At 26.8% G+C, this 21,289-nt stretch overlaps 1 protein-coding gene across 1 annotated transcript in view; it reads right to left on the bottom strand.

The window, feature by feature from the left end:
- Positions 1 to 2,473: 2,473 nt before the first annotated feature.
- LOC129974870 (WD repeat and FYVE domain-containing protein 3-like) overlaps positions 2,474 to 21,289 on the bottom strand; it is a 103,639-nt gene continuing 84,823 nt past the window's right edge. The window contains exons 58-69 of the mRNA XM_056087637.1: positions 20,179 to 20,332; positions 18,097 to 18,188; positions 17,795 to 18,007; positions 16,813 to 16,963; positions 15,960 to 16,207; positions 13,195 to 13,422; positions 12,043 to 12,234; positions 10,585 to 10,864; positions 8,643 to 9,092; positions 5,162 to 5,273; positions 4,844 to 5,044; positions 2,474 to 3,893 (exon numbers count right to left, since the gene is read on the bottom strand). Coding sequence (XP_055943612.1) covers positions 3,779 to 3,893; positions 4,844 to 5,044; positions 5,162 to 5,273; positions 8,643 to 9,092; positions 10,585 to 10,864; positions 12,043 to 12,234; positions 13,195 to 13,422; positions 15,960 to 16,207; positions 16,813 to 16,963; positions 17,795 to 18,007; positions 18,097 to 18,188; positions 20,179 to 20,332 — 2,436 coding nt within the window. The 3' untranslated portion in view covers positions 2,474 to 3,778. The remainder of the gene's footprint in view (positions 3,894 to 4,843; positions 5,045 to 5,161; positions 5,274 to 8,642; positions 9,093 to 10,584; positions 10,865 to 12,042; positions 12,235 to 13,194; positions 13,423 to 15,959; positions 16,208 to 16,812; positions 16,964 to 17,794; positions 18,008 to 18,096; positions 18,189 to 20,178; positions 20,333 to 21,289) is intronic.

Here is a 21,289-nt window from a genome sequence, read left to right as displayed (position 1 = left end):
TGAAACACGCCTTTTAGACACAGAATCCTTGGATAGAAATTGACCACATAGTCGTTTGACTACACTACGAGACACATTGAGATATGAAAAGCATCAGCTTGTGACAAACCGATTTCCATCCACCCGAAAGCCGGACAACTAACGGACTTCTCCCATATTTTATTATAATTTTCTGGATATTGTCAAAGAAACTGCTTCTAACTACTGAAAATCAATAATCACGCACCTAATTTATACATGAAATTATGAAGGTTAGATTTTTTTTTCTATTTCCATATCTCTAGTAGCATACAATTGTCGTACAATATTGTATGGCATTTATCAATATTCGCAATATTGTTTAATATCATATAATATCGAACATTATTGAATAATATTGTGCAACATGCTATGTTATCTGGGATAAGGATTCATTCAATTCTTTAAAATAAAAGTGGTTGCTATTGTTTTTGCATTAATATTCTGAAACTTCATTACTATCATGCATAAAAACTGTGAATTTTAATGTTACGGCCATTTTTTTTTATTGGTGAAAGCTGTTAGATATCAATGCTCCTTTTCTCCTTCTCGAACCTCACTTTATCCTAAAGTAGCATCTGCCATTATGTAAGCTGCGCATGCGCTAGATATTTGCGCCACATGTATTTTAAATGATTGAAGATCCTTCCTGTTCTCAGTTAATCATTTACTGTAATATCTTCGTATGCATGTTGCTGTATAAATAAATGCTTTTGTTGTTTTGCAATATTCACTGTGTAAATCTCCAACACTTGTTGTACTTTACCTTTTGGAGGACAGTGTATATTTATCTTTATACATATTTTATTTCCACAATGCTGCATAAGCATATCTCATTCAGTTCTCTTCAACGATTGTTCTTTTGTATGTCCACTATGAAACTAGAAGAAATACATGAGTTGTACTGATTTTAGGCAGTCAGTCACAATTTTTAAAAGAAATCGACTCTTTCTGTTTAAAAAATGTTAGATAAAAAAATGTGCCAACTATGGTCATGGCAACTAGGATATCAGAATTGCAGCCTTCGATCCTGCCCAATTGTAGACATTCCACTAGAAGGCTTATAAGAATAAATATCAAGACATAAAGCCACTGTTAATTAATTAAAAAAAAATGCATATTTAAGTGATTTGAGATAATGTCCACACCTTACTGCTGGTTAAAGAAAAGAATTTTTGAAATTCTGGCAAAAATCTATAATATAGCTTAACAAAATCTGTAGTATTGGACAGAATAAAAAATACCTCTAATTCTTTGGTCTACACATCATTACCGCAACTTCTATTTTCCCATCAAGCAACTCAAACATTTGGTACTCATATTAATTAAGTTAAAATTCATAAAAGCCACAAATATCTCTCCTATACACAAATATATACATTACAAATTGAATCTTAATTAATTTCCGAAATTTTATATTAATTTAGCCCATATGAACTTAATTCTAAAATGTTCTCTTATTTCCTAACCCATTTTGCACTATTATTATTTATTTATTCTAACACTATTTATTTAATTTTATTTAATTAATTTTTTATTTTATTTATTTAATTTATACTAACACTATTTATTTTATTTATTTATTTTATTCTAACACTATTTATTTAATTTATTTTAACACTAATTTAATAAAATTGCCGATTTCGTGGTTCTCACACCAGGAACAAAGAGAAAAAAGTCCTTAGCATTCGCATGTATTTTTCAAAGATATCCAAGAATCCTTTGCTTAAGACGACACATGGCAAAGAAATCCCTATCAAAATCTCATAGTAAAAAATTCTTAGATTGTGGCATAAACAGGTGTCATTTTATCATCGTTTCACTTTTTCCATGTACAAATTATGGCTACTGTGGTGAAATAAACTGAGGTTAAAATTTCAAGAGTTTCTTCTTTTTAGCCATGTATCTACAAAATTATGTTTACATTATATAAATGTCTAAATTAACCGATTTATCAGTACTCCCAAAAAGCTTTTGATCCCATAACTAATTTTTATTCATGAAATAAAAATTAGTCTTGGGATCGTAAATTCCAAATTTTATTTACATTCTTTTTTTGCTGGACTGAAGCAAAGGTCCAAGAGCTAAGGCATGAAATTTTTATATTTATACTACTCTATTATATTCTCACCTCATGGAAATTAGAGCCATACTTTTTCAATTTTTTTGTATTTGGCACAGCACTTTTTTTTTGTTAGTGGATCACTATTTGTTTCTATCCGATTTTAGTGATTAATTTTTATTTGAGTGCTCATGATCATTATGTATCAAGAAGATCCAACTACAAAGAAACAAAGGATTGCAAGAGAGAAAATTGTATGTTAAAAAAGCGACAATAAATCAAATCTTGGATATGCAACATGTTTACAGTCTGTCTAGATGGCCACATCTTCTAGTAAAATTATCTTTAATGATGTAATGTACAAGCAAAACAGAAAGAAAAGAAGAGTAAAACTGTAATCACATTGGTTTTATTTTGAATTAAATGATCTTCTCAATCAAATAATATACTACAGTGTATCATATTTACACTTTACACAATTGCAACATTTAACTTATTGTATACACAATGATTATGTAATATGAAATAACTTTACACACATTTAAGCAGTACAAACTAGAAAATCATGATGGTGATGTACAGGTTTTTGTCCTATGGGACAAATATCTATAAAACTTTATGATTTTTGTTGAGATCCTAAAAATAAATCTCGCATATCTTTTTTAGCACATATTTTTGTACATAAATAAATTAAATATAAGCATATATACAGAAAAAGAAAAGGAACAATTACATGCTATATACATTTCACAATAATTCCATGCATTTTTAATAAAAAAATAAAAACAAATACAATTTCATTTGTAAGAACAAGAATTTAGCACTCATCATTATAAAGTAAAATAGATAATTTAATTCACACAAACTAAGCTTCTTTATAGAAAAATAAAGCATAAGATTCATATTCACTGTAAGATGTCAAACATAAAAATTCAAATAATTTTTTTAATATGTTTCTTTAATTATAGCAAATAAAATTATGTTGTACATGAACTAAAAATCTAATAAAGCAATCTGTAATATCGTAATTAAAATAAGAGTGAGGTGTATAAAAAATGTCACTAAATTTTTAAAATCATTCCATAATTCAGTTAAAAATTTAAAAAATTAAAATTCATTCTCGTTCATGATTTTTGAATTGAATAAGTATTCCAATCAATAATTGATTAAATTACATAAAAAGAAAATATCTTTAAAAAATTAAATTCTTCCATTTCATTAAAAATAATGAAACTCAAATATTATTTATAGCTACATTCTCTGAAGTTGAAACGACCTTTGACTAGCTCTTTATATCAAAATTTATTCTAGAAATTTTACATAATCAAAGTAGAATGGATATTGCTAAGCTGTCATCCAATCTAAAATCCTTACATGGGAATTAATCTTATCAGCTTCAGCTGTAGCACTTAGGAAAAATCAATGAAATCATCTATCAACATTTTTTACAAGCTATTGTGACATTAGAAAAATGGAGATACACATTCATTACAATGGAGTGACCATACTAGCCACTAGTTCATGGATTGCTGTAACAATGAGAAATATATAAGTTATAAATACATTCATCATCTGTTCTTTTGTAGGATATGGTTGTAGAGAAAGCACAATTCCAATGGAGGAAAATAAAAAAAATATGCTATGAAACAAAATAGTTTTCTGTTATATATATATTCTATAAATGTCTAGTTATCATCACTAAGATGCTGCAGATCCTTCCTGTTGAGTTTTCAGGAGGTTATAGCAGCTCTGGCAGACACGGACTGGATGCGGAATCCGAAGTCTGTTTATTTCTGATTCAAATCGACTGCACCTAAAAAAAAAAAGCATATAATAATGTAACAGCTAAAATGTTGATGTCAATCTACAAAGGAGAAGCCCCCCCTCCATATTTCCAATCCATAATTTCAATTGAATTCTATTTCTGCATATCAGACACATTTGCTATTTTTTGAGCTGACAATTTAATATCTTTTCTAAATAACTGCTTAATTAGTTTTTCTGTAAGTCAAAAACGACAATGGAATTCTTAATTTTATAAGAAAAATTATAATTCAAAGAAATTATTAATTTTATATTTCAAAGAAAAAAAATTAAATAGCTAACTTTGCAATAACCTGATAAAATTACTCTAATTAAAAAAAAAAAAAACTAGCCTATTCATAACTATACAATTGTCCCTTTCCTTTATTTGAAATAAATTATAATATTTGAAAAAAGGCAAGAAGTTAGAAAATGATAACTTGACTAAGTATCCTCTTTGTTTCCTGGAAAAGTTAAAAAATTTTAGTATGAAAAAAAAAAAAAAAAAAAGGTAAAAAGTAATGAACATCAGAGCTTCTCCTTCATTATATATTTTTTCTTTTTAAAAAGCTAAATAATCCCTTAATTTCCATGCTAAAACAAATCCAAAAGAAAAGATAATTTATATTCTTTCTATTGTTTTACAATTATGAAAGATTAAATAAATTCCAACAAATTTATGAGAAAAAAAAATCCAGGAATCAATAATTTCCTATAAACCTGAGTGAACAGAAATGCTTTGCTGTTAATTAATTTTGTAGTAGATCTTTAATCTGGATCTTTTATGTTCTTTTTATTGCTTCTATTTCCCTCTTAAATATTTTAAATAGTAATTTGGATATAAAAAAAATAATTTGTTCAATAAAATTTATTACTGAAAGAAGTTAGAATAATTCGAATGAAATTCAATTCCAACATAATTATTTTACAAAATTAAATTACTTCTTTTTTAAAAATTACCTGGAACAGAAGAGTTGTCCACAATTACGACAATGATGCCTACGTTCTGAAAAAGAGAAGCGAACTCTACAAGTTGTACAACTATCGCTTCCTCCTTCATCTCTTACCCAATGGTCAGCAATTCCACGACCAGGTTTATCCGTCACACTCCAGCTAAACACACGACCCCTGGCATCACCCACATACACTGTTTTATGATCTCTGTTGAAACAAAACAAAAACGATTTTATAGTTACATTAAACATACATAACAATGATTTTATAAACGTAACTTTAATTCTCAGATAAGATTATTATCAAAATATAATTTGTACTTGCCTGGATACAGCAAGAGCTGTCACAGCAGCTGGTTCAGTATTGTCAGACCTATCAAATGCAGTGTGCATTGTTAGCTTACTTCTAAACACTAACTGACAATGCCATCTGAAACCTGCAAAATGGTGAAATGTATGAGACAAATATGAAGATATAGCCCTGATTATTATTATGTTTATTTTATTATATTACAAATATAAAAGAAAAATGATTAACTTTCATCCCAGACTTAAATTATTTTTAAAAAATTATTATTTTTCTCAACTAAAAAAAAAGGGGAAAAAAACCCCCAGAGCAAAACGAAACATATGAAATACGCTAATGTCCATGAATTGAGGGGCAATAATAATTTGTAAAGAAAAATATGATGCAAGAAATTTTTGCCAATTAATGAACAAATACAAACTAACGTAAGCAAAAATATATCGAAAGTAACAAATTTATAGAATAAATAAGAAATGTAAAGATGCCAAATAAAAACACACTAATTTATGATAAACGTTTTTCAAATTACACCAGGATTGAAAATTTTTATTATATATGAGATGCCAAGATTTCACCCAAAATCTTTCATTTTTAAGTTTACTTGGCGGTATTCAGATTAAACTAGAAGTACCAACTCAAGATGCCAATCAGTAGTTTTACGACAGTTTGTATTTTTTGGAGATTCATCAAGGGGACTGCAAAAATATCATTTGGGATTTTTAAAGAGGTATACAAAGTTATCATACAAATTTAATTACAAATGGGTTTTTTCTTAACATTAAACTTAAGTTAGGTGTATATCCCTCTTTCACTGCAACACATGAATAGTATTTACTGCACTTACTTCAGACAAGATTATCCAGGGGAAATTGAAGAAAATTTTGCCATTCTTGTTTATTCACCACAATAAGCTATTTTTTACCAAGCAGTAGTAATTGACTTATGCCATGCCTCCCTCTATTACATCTCAAATATGTTCAGTGTGATTAAGGTTAGGGTAAATATACAAGTAACTCTATCAAATGCATATTCCATTTTCAACAAATTTGTTTGCTGTCAATACAGAAACATAGCTGACATTATCATTCAATATAAACGAAGCAAATCCAGAACCTAAAGTGAAATCACAAAGGGCAATTAATAGCTAGAAAATATGTTTTTAAATTTAGATCAGTTTTTTTTAAGTTATAAAAGTTGTGCCTATTTACACATTAGATCCTCCCAGAGCACACACAACTATTTCTATATTGGTCAATTTCCAAAACGATATGACTAAAGAATAAGCAGTTCCAGAATCATGCTCAATATACCAGCATCTTGAATTAGATGATAAAGAAAATCTTTCATCTGGGAATAGTATATTTCCCCAATACTGATCATTCCAGTTGACATATTTATGAAATCACTGATATATCCACATTTTGTCAAAAATACTCAATTGAAAACATAACTGGTTTTTAAGCAAATAAATTGAAATCATTTATATTCTAGTCAGTGTCTGGCATGATATTCTGGTACTTATGCTTGCCTGCACATTTTAAGTTAATTTGACAAGTGCTATTTGATGATTTCTTTTGGCTTTACTTGCATATAATGATCCACAACTGTTATAGTTTGAGTTTTTGATCAGAACTATAACATCTAATAATTGCAGCTCACAAATCATTTCCAACATTGTCTAATGATTTGCTAATTTCAGTTTGTTAGTAATTTCTCTGACTGAACAGTTTTCTTCTAATCTATCAGTCATTTTTCTGTTAGTAAAATTAAGTATTTCGGTTTAAAAAAAAATCATATCAAATATGGGGGGGGGAGGCATCAAACATCAACAAAATCTTTTTTTTTTTTTTTTTTTTTTAACAATACCTCACTTTATCTTTATTTCCACTCACTGCCTTAAATGCCTTCACTCAAAATATTTGCAATATAGAATTTTCATTCAAATTCATCTGCTAATCAGTCACATCTCCTGCTCTTGTCTGGCACCTATGTTAGCTTCTTTAAGTCACTTACAATTAACTTTTATGTACAGAAATAACCATTTTTTGCCAGTTCCCTAATTTTATGGATGTCAGTGTATGGTAGCTTAATATCCTGCTCATATGTACACCGGAATATATAAAACTTAATTAAGCATGGTAGTATTTTTATGAAATGAAAATGACATAAAATGACAAATGAGGCATTAGTTTTATGGCATACTTTAAAAAGAAACACCTCCATAATATTTTTTTTATGTAAAAACCATAAATTATCAACACAAAAAAGTAGAAAACACTAGATCTGATATATTTGTAAAATAAAATTTAATATGTTAAACAACAAATTTTTATATTTAAAAAAACATATGAGATGCATTTATTTAAATCTGATTTTTAAATGAAATTTTTTAATTTTAATAGATTTACAGAAAATAAAGACGACTTAAATGGATAATTTAATTGTAGTCGTGGTAAAAAGAAACAGCAAATTTTGACTTTACTTTATACATAATCTACTCATGGCTCAATTGGTAGTTTCTGAATCATTAAACATATGTATTATGCTTCCAATCAGAAAAATGTTCTAAAATAATGCAAATGATTTTATACTGTCTAAGTTACGAAAAGTATTTCTGAAAATATTACAATATTTTAAGTAGCATAAACTATTTTTAATAAATTATTTCTGAGTTACATTTAAAAAAATTTCTTCAGCAGTTAACATTGATTACAACTAATCCTTCCAAAACCATTCTGAGGGAGACATGCCAATCAATAGAAGGCCTGGCTCAAGGTGATCCCAATTACTTTAAAATGCTAAAATTCGAAATTTTAAAATTGACTGGCTTTTCTCACTAAAGAGCGGGACATTTTTAAAACTTAAAATGTTAGTAAATCAAGAATACTTTAATAAACACAGTTTAATAGGATTAACTTTAAAAATTCAGACATTGCAATTTTTCAAGCATTTGCATTCATTGATTCAAACAATATAAAATAAAATTCTTTATATTATATAAAGTATTTTTCTAAATGGAAGTATATACTTATTTCAAGTGGCTTAGAAATGAGTTGTTAAGCCATAGTTAGAGTGGATTAAATATGCTTAATTTAAACAAGTTATAGAAATTTCCTAATCAGATTGGAGCTTGTAAAAATTGAAGAAAAACAGTACTTCCGAAATTAAACCCGGAATATTTATGTGTCATACTTTTCTATAATGCAAAGAATGGAGAAATATGAAATAAAGGTATTTTGATGCTTAAATCATTCTCAAAACCAGACAGCATTTTAGTCAATCAATAGAAAATCTTTGAAAACTGGCAAAACATTCCGATACTAAATTTTAAGAAAGTTCAAATAGTATTTAGCTAAAAAATATTAATTTTTTTAGATAAAATGAAGACATGTAGCAATTCAAGCTGAAGAATATACTGGAAAGTAAAAAGACAAGAAAACAAAAACAAAATAGTTTAAGAGGGCACTAGAAAAGAAAGTGACGGAAAACAAGATCTTACCATCCTTAAGAATTTTCTTCTTTTTCTTGCTTCTAACTATAGAACCATCTGGCATTCGTTCTCCTTCAAGGCCCTCATTTTCAGAAACCATCACAAAAGAATCTGTTAGAGATGTGTCCGACTTACTGAGCCTCATTTTGCTGCTGGTAGTTTCCGAAATCTCATCAGTGTTTACAGACACTTCAGGGCCAACTGTGCTACAACGTTGGAAACTACTAGGTTGCTCTACTGGACATTCAAAATTCTCAGAATGAACAAGTTTTTTGGTTTTAGAAGAATCTTTAGAACTTGATTCAATCTCACTGCTATGGAAACCAGAGACTGTTTTGGAATGTTGAATTTGAGATGTTGGAATGAGACTGTCTTTTGGAATTTCTTTAGAATCACATGAAGATTTGGCTTCAGCTTCTTGTGCTTTAACATCTTCTTCTAAATCTTCAAATTCATCATCTGTTGAATAAATAGAAGGCAAAATGCTTACAAGAATTATAATTAATAAAAAAGTTAAATCAATATTTTGTATAAAAAATTCTATCATTAAAAATGAAATATGGATTTAAAAATGAACTTTTTTCAAGAAAAATTTTACTTTATAAAATTTTTGCACAATTTTTTTTCTATTTAAATATTTATTTTATATGTATTGAATTATATAACTGTTTTGTATGTATTTGACTATATAAATATTTTCCAAAGAAAAGAACTTTTAAAGGAAGAATAAATAAATTTTATTAAAACCAAAATTTTACTACTGCATTAATATATATATATATATATATATATATATATATATATATATATATATATATATATATATATATATATATATATATATATATATATATATATATATATATATAAAATATATTTTCTACTTATTAGTTTTTTTTATTTACAATTTAACTTATAAATATTATAGTATCATGTATTTAATTGTTTTCACATTCACTAAAAGGTGACATTATTCAAATGGTAGCAAAACTTAATTAAATTATAAATAAGTTCTCAAAGCAACAGACTATTGTATTGCCAATGAGAATACACAAATACATACAATATTAACTCTAGCAAACTAAGGAGTGAATGAACACTTGAAAACAAAACTTTGTTTTCATAAAAATGAAAAAATTAAGAAAAAAAATTAGACATGCCTGTTGTTTGGATGCACATATATGTTGCATTTAGCTATTTGCACAAAATTATAAAGTACAGAAACGTTTTGTGAAAATGTTAACATTTTTTAATTACTTATTACTAATGTAGTCAGTTAAGACTTTTCTATATATTTTGTAAAAAGCTGATTTTAAATTAAAGAATTTAACAGATTCCAGAGGACTAAATAGTTAGAAATAATTTGCCACTTTTTTATACATAAATATTGCATAAAATTTTTCCAGTATTTTGATATTTCTTAAATACTAGGCATAAAAAAGTATATATGTTTTTATGACAGATAGAAATTAGAGAATTTCAACATTCTCAAGTGAATATTGGCACTTCAGTTCCTGTGAATGTTGAATTGACAAATATGTGAATGTCAATACTTGCCAGATTTCGATCTTTCACAATACAGTTTTTATAACTTTTTTATACAGTTGTATAGCTCATTGTATTTTTTAATTCATTAGCATTTTAATATATAATTTCAGAACAGTTTTTAAAAGACTAATGCATTCAAGAAAGACTAATTTAAAACAGAAAATTAAAAGTTAAAAAAAGGGGAATAGCATTTCATTTACAGTGACAAAAGCATAAAAAGTTTTACATTTTTTTTTCTTTCAAATTTTTGTGGCAAAATGTTGCACAAAATTTATATGACCATTCTGAAAAATGAACCCTATAAAAAATATCAATTATAATCTGCAGAAATTATGAATAGTGGGACAACAGCAAATGAGGTCATTGAAATACTCTACATACTGCAAGTCCAATTTATACTTACCATCCTTTTCTTCCTCTGAAAGTGAGCTCCCTGATGCACTTTTTGTGAAACGAGATTTATCAGTAGCACAAAGAGTACTACGCTGCATCAAATCTCCAATATCCTTGGAGCCGGCCAAGCTCATACGGCGAACAATTTCAGCAGCTTTGTTTTCTGTCACAGTTTCTTCTTTCTCAGATGTTTTCGAAACTTGTTTCTTATCTGTTGAAGAATCTTTCTGATTTTCTTCCATCGTTAAATTAGTGTCTTCAGGGATCTGAACATAATCAGCAGACCACATCTAAAATATAAATTAAAATAAATTTTAATTGTAAAAAAGTAGCAAAAATTGTACTCAGTAGAAAGAAGAAACCAATAAGTAGAATCAGGAATATAATGTGTGATGCTGGAAGTATTATACCTACAACTAAAAGAGATAGTATAAAAAAAACTTGTTATGTGACTATATGCCTTGAGAAACAAGAACTATCCTTTTATAATAATATACTTTTAAATTTTTGAATGTAATTAACTTCAGATATCTGTAGTGTTTAATACCTTAAGCAAAACTATGCAAGCTACAATAAAAATTATATAGTACATCGCAATGAAAGCTGCATATGCTAGATTTACAATATGAATCAAATTGATTATTTTACTATTAAATGCATTTTTGCTAATTTTTTATATACAAGGTGTTCAATATTCAATTATTATCAAGATATCAAACCACCTTTAAAAAGTTTAGATTATATTTTAACTAGATTATCAAAATAAGCTCAGATTAATTAGGCATCCAATGCTCCGGTACCTTTATCCTTCAAATAAGACTAAAATATCAAAGGGATTTACAACTTTAACTATAATTAGAAATGTAATATATTTTTACTTTATGTTTTACAGTTGTAGGACAAATATATATTTACATTTTAAAAATAAATGAGCCTCAAGAATTAAAATTGCATGAATTATATTAATGAATTCTCATAAAAAAATGGAGCAGATGAAAAATTGCACTGAAGGTTTTAAGAGTATAAAAATGTACAAACACCTACAATATTAAATATGTTCTAGTATATCATTTCCATATATTAGGAAAAAAACACATGTCTGAAAATGGATGAAAAATTAAAAGTAATTATTGAACTTTCTTATAAGCCTTACTTTATAAATTCTGAATTTCCCAAACATATTTTATTCAGTGTGACACCTTTCAAAATCTAAGATACAGTTACTATATGTATCATACTAAGAAAAATTTATTATTCCATTTAAACAATAAATTTTAAAAAAAATTAAGGTATGCTGTAATTGAAATACCTTTGGGTTTTAAAACTAGACCAATGCAATAAAGTTATCGCCTAATAGTAGAATGAAAACACTCAATTCTGATATGATAATTTGCATGTCAATAATTGGGAAAAAAAAAAACACATCTTTCCTTACACATTTTAATAAAGTATGAACAAAATTACTTACACGAACCACACCATCACTGGAACCAGTCATCACCACATTTTGATTGTCCCATTCATTGAGAAAAGAAAAGGCCACACAAAGAATCTGTTGCGTCCTGTCCGCTCTACCGGTGGCAGTGTTGACTGATGCAATCTCGTCACCATTGATAGACCATAGGAATAAGTGGGTCCCAGCACATGTTGCTATGTCACCCTTCAAAAACAGAGCACCATATATTCAATAAATTAAAAGATTAAGAAATAATAAAAGTAGAAAAGAATTTAAATAACATTTAAAAGCCATGTTTTTAAACCTCCGATGGCCCGCAAAAAGACAAGAGTAGAGAACCAAATGAATTTATCAACAGAAGTATGTACAAACATGGTTATTTTCTGACATAGCAGCTGTGAAGATTTAGACATCTGTCATATTGGTGACCACGTTTTCAATCCTTTCTTCAAAGAATGTTGCCACCAGTGATGCGAGATGGACCTTGTTATTCCTTTGAAGTTCGTCATTAATCTGGATATTCTTTGATTATTTAAAAAAAAAGGAAATGAGGTAAAAATTCTAAGCAATTACCCTCTAAAGTCACAATTTCGGTATCCCCTCATTTAACAACCTCAGTATTTTTTTTGATCCACAAAATCATTTGTAGAAGATTGTCACTCTTCACTAGGGAACAATACTTAGACCTGAATGATTTTGATTACTTCTTTGAATTAATGAATTACGAAGTACTACATGTACAGAAAAGCTTACAGATTAATATGGAGATAAAAAAATAAAATAAATATTAAAATTCATTACATTACTATTGGCTATGTACTTCAAAGAGGGGATTGGAAACTTGGCCTACGAGAAATATTTTTCAAGCATACCAAAATGAATGTCACTTGCAATATAGAGAATGATATTCATTTCATCTTTATAGTTTTTATATTTTTGTAGATTACTCACACAATGGCAAGCTTCTTCCAACAGGGACTTTTAAGATCCTAATTTAATCTTATTATGATGTTTTATTGTAAATAATATTCATACAAACTTATAAAAATTAAACTAAACAGGAAATCCATTGTTATTAATTTATGTTTCTGAATTATTTTCGACAAACTCTTGAAGAAGAATTAGTATAAAATGTAAAAGATGTTAAAAATAAATTTTACCCACCGTAACTTCATTTATTGCAATGGCTGCAACAGGGGCAGGGTGACCGAGCAACTGACGTACAAAAACTAAACGGCTGAGATCCCACAAAATACAGGTTCTATCCCGAGATCCACTGACAATTAAGTTATACGCACGGGACGCAGCAAGACATGTGATGGGCTCTGTATGACCATACAAGTTCTTCTTGATGGTCAGTTTTTTCTTATCATATTGCCAGACTGTTACCATCTACATAATAGAAAAACATCACAAATTCCTTTGATAAACTATGATAAAATAAATTATCACACAGATCAGCTAACTCTCAATATATATATATATATATATATATATTAATTCAGAAACAAGATTTGTTTTTTAAAAAATACATTTTTCATAGTGTGGAACAATTATTTTTGCTTTTTTTGATATTTTCCAATTTATAAAGTAAAATATGTTGCACAATGAAAAATTGAATACATTAACACAGTTCAATAATTGGAAGTAGAATGGAAATTATAAAGTAAATATACAAAAATAAATATATAAATATTCAGAGTGTGGTACACACAGTTATATTTGAAATTATAGAATTTAATTACAATGGACCTCATTTTAACATTAAAATTATAGTTCATTCTTGAATCTTACTCATAATGCAAAGCCCCTGTTACATGAAAACCCCAATATAAAATAGGATAATGCATTTAATTTCTAAAAAATACTCAAACAAGTTTATAAGGGAGTAATTTATTATCTTTAATACATGCTTTTTTACAAGAAAGTTTCCCACAGACATTTATTTTGCTTACACTTTAAAATTTGCAACATCAAACAAATTTGTGGTGCAGAGAGTTACTGTCTTATTAAGGTAATTCTTCTTAACATATGATGCTTCACTTTCCCATGCTTTCAGTATTTTTCTTATTTCACTGGAAATGTTGAATGCAATACTGAAGCTATTACATCCTTCTTCCCTGATGAAATCTCTTCCAAAATTTCTTTCTGGTTTTTTTATTGCATTTTCAGGAGGATTAAACAAGAAATCAATAAAAGAAAGGTTAAATTGTAGCCTCTGGCTAAGCTTGTATTTGTGCTTGCATGTTACTGAAATACTTCTCTCTGATATTTCAATGCTAAACCAGAACACTTACGAAGTTTCTTGCATTTTTTTGATGTCTCAATTAACTATATATTTTACATTTCAGCTTTTAATTTGGAAAAACAAACAAATAAAAAACAGAAATTAATAGCCATATTAACACTTTAACTACTGACCTTGCTCATATGGCCATGCTAATTCTATCCTGACAGGCTGGTTTCATTTTCAAACAATGGATGAAGGAAAAATGTATTATCACCAAGATTGTTTTTGCTTTATATCTATCCCTCATTTGAAACAGAAATTGGTCTGCCAGTATAGAATTTGCATGGTGACTAGGTAGGATCAGCAGTGAAAGGGTTCAACACAGATTGATAAAGCAAAATACAGGCAGCATTTTGTATCTGCAGATGACATTAAGATGTATTCTCATCACTTATTTTGAGAAATATTGCATGATAAGGGAAGGAGTCCTTTTTTCCCATTTTGTTTTGCTCATAATGCAAAGAAGATGCGCTTAAGTCAGGTTTGACTGCAATATATTTTAATATACTTTAATAATATTCTTTTGTTACCATACATCATAATTCTACATATATCTATACCTATCTAACTATATTGAAATATTAAAATTACACAAAAAAGAATATACTGAGCTTCTTGGATTTTCATGAACAGGTCTGGAAAGCAATTGTAACAATTAAAAATGTTTAGGTTTCACAGAGCCAGATTTATAGAAAAAGGTTTGATTAGAAATAGATAATAAAGTACTCTATGACAATCTAATATATATATTGTCTAATTATTGCACTGGCCCTCAGATCTATACTATAAGAAATCAGTCAAATAACATCCCCAAAATCCAAAGTGATTCAAAACTGTAAATTTTTTTACTAATTACATAATTCACATTCAAATGATAGAAGTTTTCTTTTCTTTTCTTTTTTTTGTTTTGTTTTTACAATAAAGGAATAAAGCTTTAAAACTCTTTATGTATGAAAATATAACTGTGATTTAATAAAGTAATCTAAGTTCTGGTGCTTCAATATATGAACAACTTTAGAAATATTTATTCAGTAATTGTATCTAAAGCTGTTTATTGAGCAAAAAAGGATATTTTAATTTTCTTCAGATGACAGATAAAAGCTTATCCGATATGACACCAATTAAAAAATTCATTTCAATGCTCAAATTTCAAACAGGAATACTACATAATTTTACTAAGAATAATGTAATTTTAAAAAGTTGCTTATGATATTTGCTCTCATCAACCCATTAACCTCTTTTCTAGTATAAAGTTAAGTTTCAATCTATTTATATGTAAATATCTGTAAACAAGTTCTTAAGACTAATGTTACCTTTTTATAAATAAATATTAACATAATTAATAATATAATTATAAAAGCTTGGTTGAACTTAATAAACTTTCTATGTTCAGAAAATTAAACAATGTACAAATTACTGATGATCTGTGAACAGACTTCGATCGGTAATGTATTTACAAGAGTAAACTGAAAATTTAATATTATTCAGAATACCTCCATTATAAACTGTTTATCAGTAAAAAAACACTTTTAAAAACTTTTTTTATGTGTGAATAAATTACTGAAATGTGAAATGATAAGAGGAAAAGGAACTACACATTTAACCATGAACATATAAAATAAGCAAAAATTATACTTACTGAATTAGTGCCAGCAGTGATGATTATTTTATCATTTGGAGCAGCACAGCATAGAATTTCACCTGCAGGGGTATCTTCCCACACAAACAAGGCTCGTTCCACTTCATACATACCTATTCTAATACTGTGATCAGCAAAGCCCCATGCTACATACCGAGAATAATGTGGGGGGACAAGGATTTTATGTTGTTCCACAGCCATCAAAGTTTTTTCATGAAAAATAATGTGTCCAACTGGTCCCTTCAAATCTGAAATAAAAATGTGCAATTCATTATGCTAAAACATAAAAGAAAAGTTAATTACAAAAACAATTTAATATAAGACATTTCAAATTTAAACTATACTGAAATGATTTACATTTAAGATACCAAATAAGAAAGCGAATGAATTATAACACAGACAAAAACAAAACATGACAAATGAATGAAGTTTGGATATTGAAGATACACACATTTCTAGGGAACTATAAATTATTAAGAATAAAAATGAAAGCAACTGATTTTAAAACATTGTAACAAAATTTAAGCAGTTCAACATAAAACAAGATGTTTCAACATGGCAGATTAAAAAAAAAAAAGTCAAATTAATTATTTTTAAAAAATAAAACTTCAAAATTAATTTTCAAAATGTAAGGAAAAAAAAAAAACCCCATTAAATAATTATTTTAATTACTGTTTTGGAAGTAATTCAAATATTATATTCAATTTTAAAAAAATGTAGCACAACATCATAATAATATCATAAGAGATTTACTTATTATTTATATCTTATAACAGAAGATATTTCACAATCTGTCATTATCAAGATAACATGCCACTCAATTTAAAAAGAGAAAAAGAATTCAAAACATTACCTTTAATAGAATGTTTTGATGGTTCTAAATTGTCTAAATTGTGAAAAAACAATTTGTCTAAACTGTAACTCAATCCAGGCATTATTGGTCCAGGATCTATTACACTAGTGCGGTTGGTTAACTTCTTAGATGGATGTGCTTTCTTAAAAAGCTGGAATATAAAAGTAAAACCTCTCATAAATATTCATCTAGGAATTGTTTATTAAATTGATGTGGAGCATTTGACATTTTATAAGTAAAAAATAATAAATAATTAATAAACATCCATTTGTATTTATTGGTAATTTTATTTTCTCATACTAAATAATGGTTTTCAATTAATTATAAAATCCATGATTGAAACTAATATGGTGATGAGACATACCATAAAATTATAATAAGAGACTAACCAAATATTAAGCTGCAAAATGCTGTTAAAAGTACTCTTTATATTCTTATACTCATTTTATTAAAGATTAATTAGAATGTTTAAGTAATTTTTCCAACCATCTTTATTTTTGATATTATTAGCTGTTCAGCACACAGGCAAAGGTATTAAATACTTTTAAAAAAACTTCAAAGAATATTTTTTAAACTAATTTTTAACTATAGGATTAACCAAAACAATAACTGAGTAAAAATTAGTCAAGTATAAAATTAATAAAAATAAACATTTCAATCATGTTTTTAGTTTAAAAAATGCATAATTATATAGATATAAATGCAAAGATTATTTTAAAAAGTTTACCACTGTTTTTTTAAAGATAATATATTCTATAGATATTTAGCGTTTGGACACTCTCAACAAAATATAAAATAGAATCAAAACTAAATTATAACACAATTACTTCATTTCATATAATACAAATATTTTCAGCAGTAAATTTCTTTAATTAATAACTTTTTTGTAATCAAACAAAACCTATATTCATAATTTAAGTATTATTGAATTTTAAAAAAATGTATGTTATACAGCAGACAAAAATAGCAATAAGCCTTTTACTTGTTTAGGAATTTGTCCAAAATTATTGATGAATCCAATGGTAGCATTCTTTTTAAGAGGATCGTCAATGCTGTAAATGTCAACATTTCCTTCATAGAATAAATGATGAAATACATTAACAGCTTCAACTGCTGCAGGCCCTTGTTGTTTGAAGCCAAATATTAAATCAATCCATTCATGAAGATGAGCACTCACATAATCACATTCAAGAGCCTAGAATAAAATTTAACCATTCTGATTCAAATTGCTTTTGACTGAAATAAGAATTTATATAATACAAGCTGGAAAGTAAATCAACATACTTGTCTATGTACACGAATGAATTCTCTGGGATCACCCTTGGCCCATGGTGGAAGAACTACATCATTTAAAGGCACACCGTTTTGTTTAGAACCTAAAATTGAAAAATAAAAATAAACAATATTTAGAACAGGAACATATATCCATTACAGAGAAAAATCTATAAAACTAATAATTCAGTGAAGTAGAAGAGAAAATTCATAAGAAATTTCCTTTTAACATTTTCAAAAATTCGCTTTTTAAAAATAATTTTTGCAGCTAAAAGTCACAGAAAATTTTGGGGTAGTTTGCAATCTGCATTTTAATTTATTTTATTGTTTTGCACATTTAATTAAAAAATGAAATGTGCTATATCGAATGGACAAGAAAAGAATGAATTAAATTCTAATTAATTCCATGATAACTTTATTTTATTCAAGAATGAAAAATATAAATATCACAAAATTTGGCTTTATTATGTTAATTTTTTCTATTTCATTTTTATTTAAATACATTTAATGTAACAGCAATAAAATATTTACAATTTGAGAATTTTTAAAGATAATTTTATTTGCAAATGAAATCTTAAACAAATCTACGGTTATGAAAATTTCACTAAATGTACTAATAAGTTGAAGGTGAAAATTCTAACTAATTGAGAAACTCATCTAATTTGTATATTTTCATATATAATATCAAATTGAATTTATTGATTCATCATAGAATTTCAGAAATAAACAGATATTATAAATTATTTTTCTTTAATTTTGACTTTTGAAAACTTCTTGTTTCAAAAGCAGGCAGTAGTAAATTAAAGTATAATAGTTTTAAGTCCATTAACTTTACGTATTATATTTGTTCATGCTGTTTTATCCTAATCAAATTTGTGGAAAATTATAGAAAAAAGAAATAATAAAATGAATTTAGTCATTTATAATATGCACCAGACAACAACCTTAATTTTTCCTTTATTAAACTGAGACTAAAAACTTAGTTATAAATATCATATCATTTGAAGATATAAAATAAAATTAATATTATTAAAATCTCATTAAAATGTTTTTATTGTATAATTATCACTAACATACATATTGCAAAAATCACTATTATTTATTGTTAAATGACAAAATCAAGTGTAAACAAACCATCATACAAATTTCAGACTGCTTCATTAAACTCATTTACAATTGCATTGAATTAAATACTTTGTCCATCAAATTAATGAAGCTTCAAAACATTACTAGAAATTTTCTGGAATATTTATGTCATTAAAAGTCTATTCACTCAGAGGGAAGAAGAAATAAAAGAAGTCAAGAAATAGACTTCAAACAGAAAGTTTAATCAAGCTGACAAATAGGTTTAACCATTGTCAGATCAGTAATATATTATGACTTGTCTGTGGAAATTGCTATTCACATCTTATAAAGAAATTATCTTATGAAAATGTTCTTTATATAATTATAAGACTCAAAACATAAATTTTTAAATGAAAACTGATCCTTTTTCATAAAATTTTCATATGCTTTAATTCAGTTTACTATTCAACTTAAACAATATCTTCAAATATTATGATGGAATTCAAATTCATACATCAAAACATTCAATTACGTGCTTTTAATTCCAGTAGGATTTTCACTTCCACTTTTATTTCATAATATATGCATTTTTTATTTTGCAGTAAATTGATTTAAATGAATTCATGTTTTTTGAGTCATATCACATACCAAATCACAAAAATGCTTTCCATATTAATAATTTAAGAAGTTAAAAAATGAATAATTTCGACAAACAAGCTGGCTGCCAAAGACAGCTAATATGTTTAAAAAATACTTTGATATAAAAATACAATTAAAAGTTTAAAATATATTATAACAAAAGTGCAAAAATTTCCAAGTTAGTTTCTGAAAGAAAATCCATTATTATCATTTAAAACCATATTTAATACTATGACTTCTGATAACAAATTAATTTTAATCATGGATTTAATTAAATTGTGTCATCATGGATTGATTAAGAATTTTACATTACTATACCATAAGCAATTAAAATAATAATTTTCACAGCATAAGACTTCACAGAATCTCTAAAAGAAGTAAAATACTTACCTAAATCGAAATGATTGGAATTCAAAAGGAACTCTGGTAAATAAAAGAATTCTGGAATGAGCTCTTTAACATCAGCCATGTTATGTTTGGCAGCTGAAAGCCAAGCATCTTTAATGCTATGAAACATACGGTCAGCCAGATCAAAATGACCACCCTAGATGAAAAAACCCAAATTATTTTAATTTAAGCATCTAAGATTATTAAGCATAGTCTGGATAACTTTAATTTAATCTAACAAGTGGATGGGCAAGATTTTAACTAGTTAAATAAAAAAAAGAATATATATATATATTTTCAGTTTATATCATGATATAAGAGCAAAAGAGACCAAAATTGTTTGCTTCAGTGTTTTTTCTATGAGATTTTGATAGGAATTTATTTGACACATGTAGACTAAGGAAAGGGAAATTTAGGTATCTTTAAAAGAATGTTGCAAACATAAGGGATTTTTAACCCTTCACTCAGGGCATGAGAAAATACTGAGATCATCAGTTTTTCTAGAGCACACATAGAATTAATTAAATAAAAAATGGGAATGGGATTAGGAAATAAGAGAAAATTTTAGAATGGAATTTATATGGGTTAATTTCAAATAAAAATTTGGAAATTAATTAAGATTTAATTTAGATTAAAAATATCATTACACACACACAACACACACACACAGGAAATGAATTTAATGCTTTATTATAGTTCAAATTCTACAAACATTCTCAAATTCATGAACAAATCTATCTGAAAAATTTCCTCTCAGTACTTTGTTTTTTTGCTGAATCTCTTTACAATGGCTTATTCCAGTAAATTTTGTTTAAGTCTATAAATAGACTTAGGATTAGCCTTTAAAAGTTTTTAAATAATAAAAATTTGTCAAAAAAAAAAGAAAAGCTTATATAACTTTTGATATTTAATCAATTTTTATTTTTGCTAATCTTTATATTATCGTTTAGTTTTGAATTTTCAATCAATGAAACAATTCTAGATATTCATATATTGAAAGCATGAAATTAGCAAACTTTAATATTAGCTGCATTTCATCGGCATTTTATTATGAAAAAGCCTAAAAACATGTGATCTTTGATGTCTTATTTTGATAATTAATCATTGGCATATG

Source organism: Argiope bruennichi, chromosome 7 (assembly GCF_947563725.1).
Source record: "Argiope bruennichi chromosome 7, qqArgBrue1.1, whole genome shotgun sequence".
NCBI lineage: Eukaryota > Metazoa > Arthropoda > Arachnida > Araneae > Araneidae > Argiope > Argiope bruennichi.
Note: the sequence above shows the minus strand (reverse complement) of the source record. Positions and strands in the feature narration are given on the sequence as shown.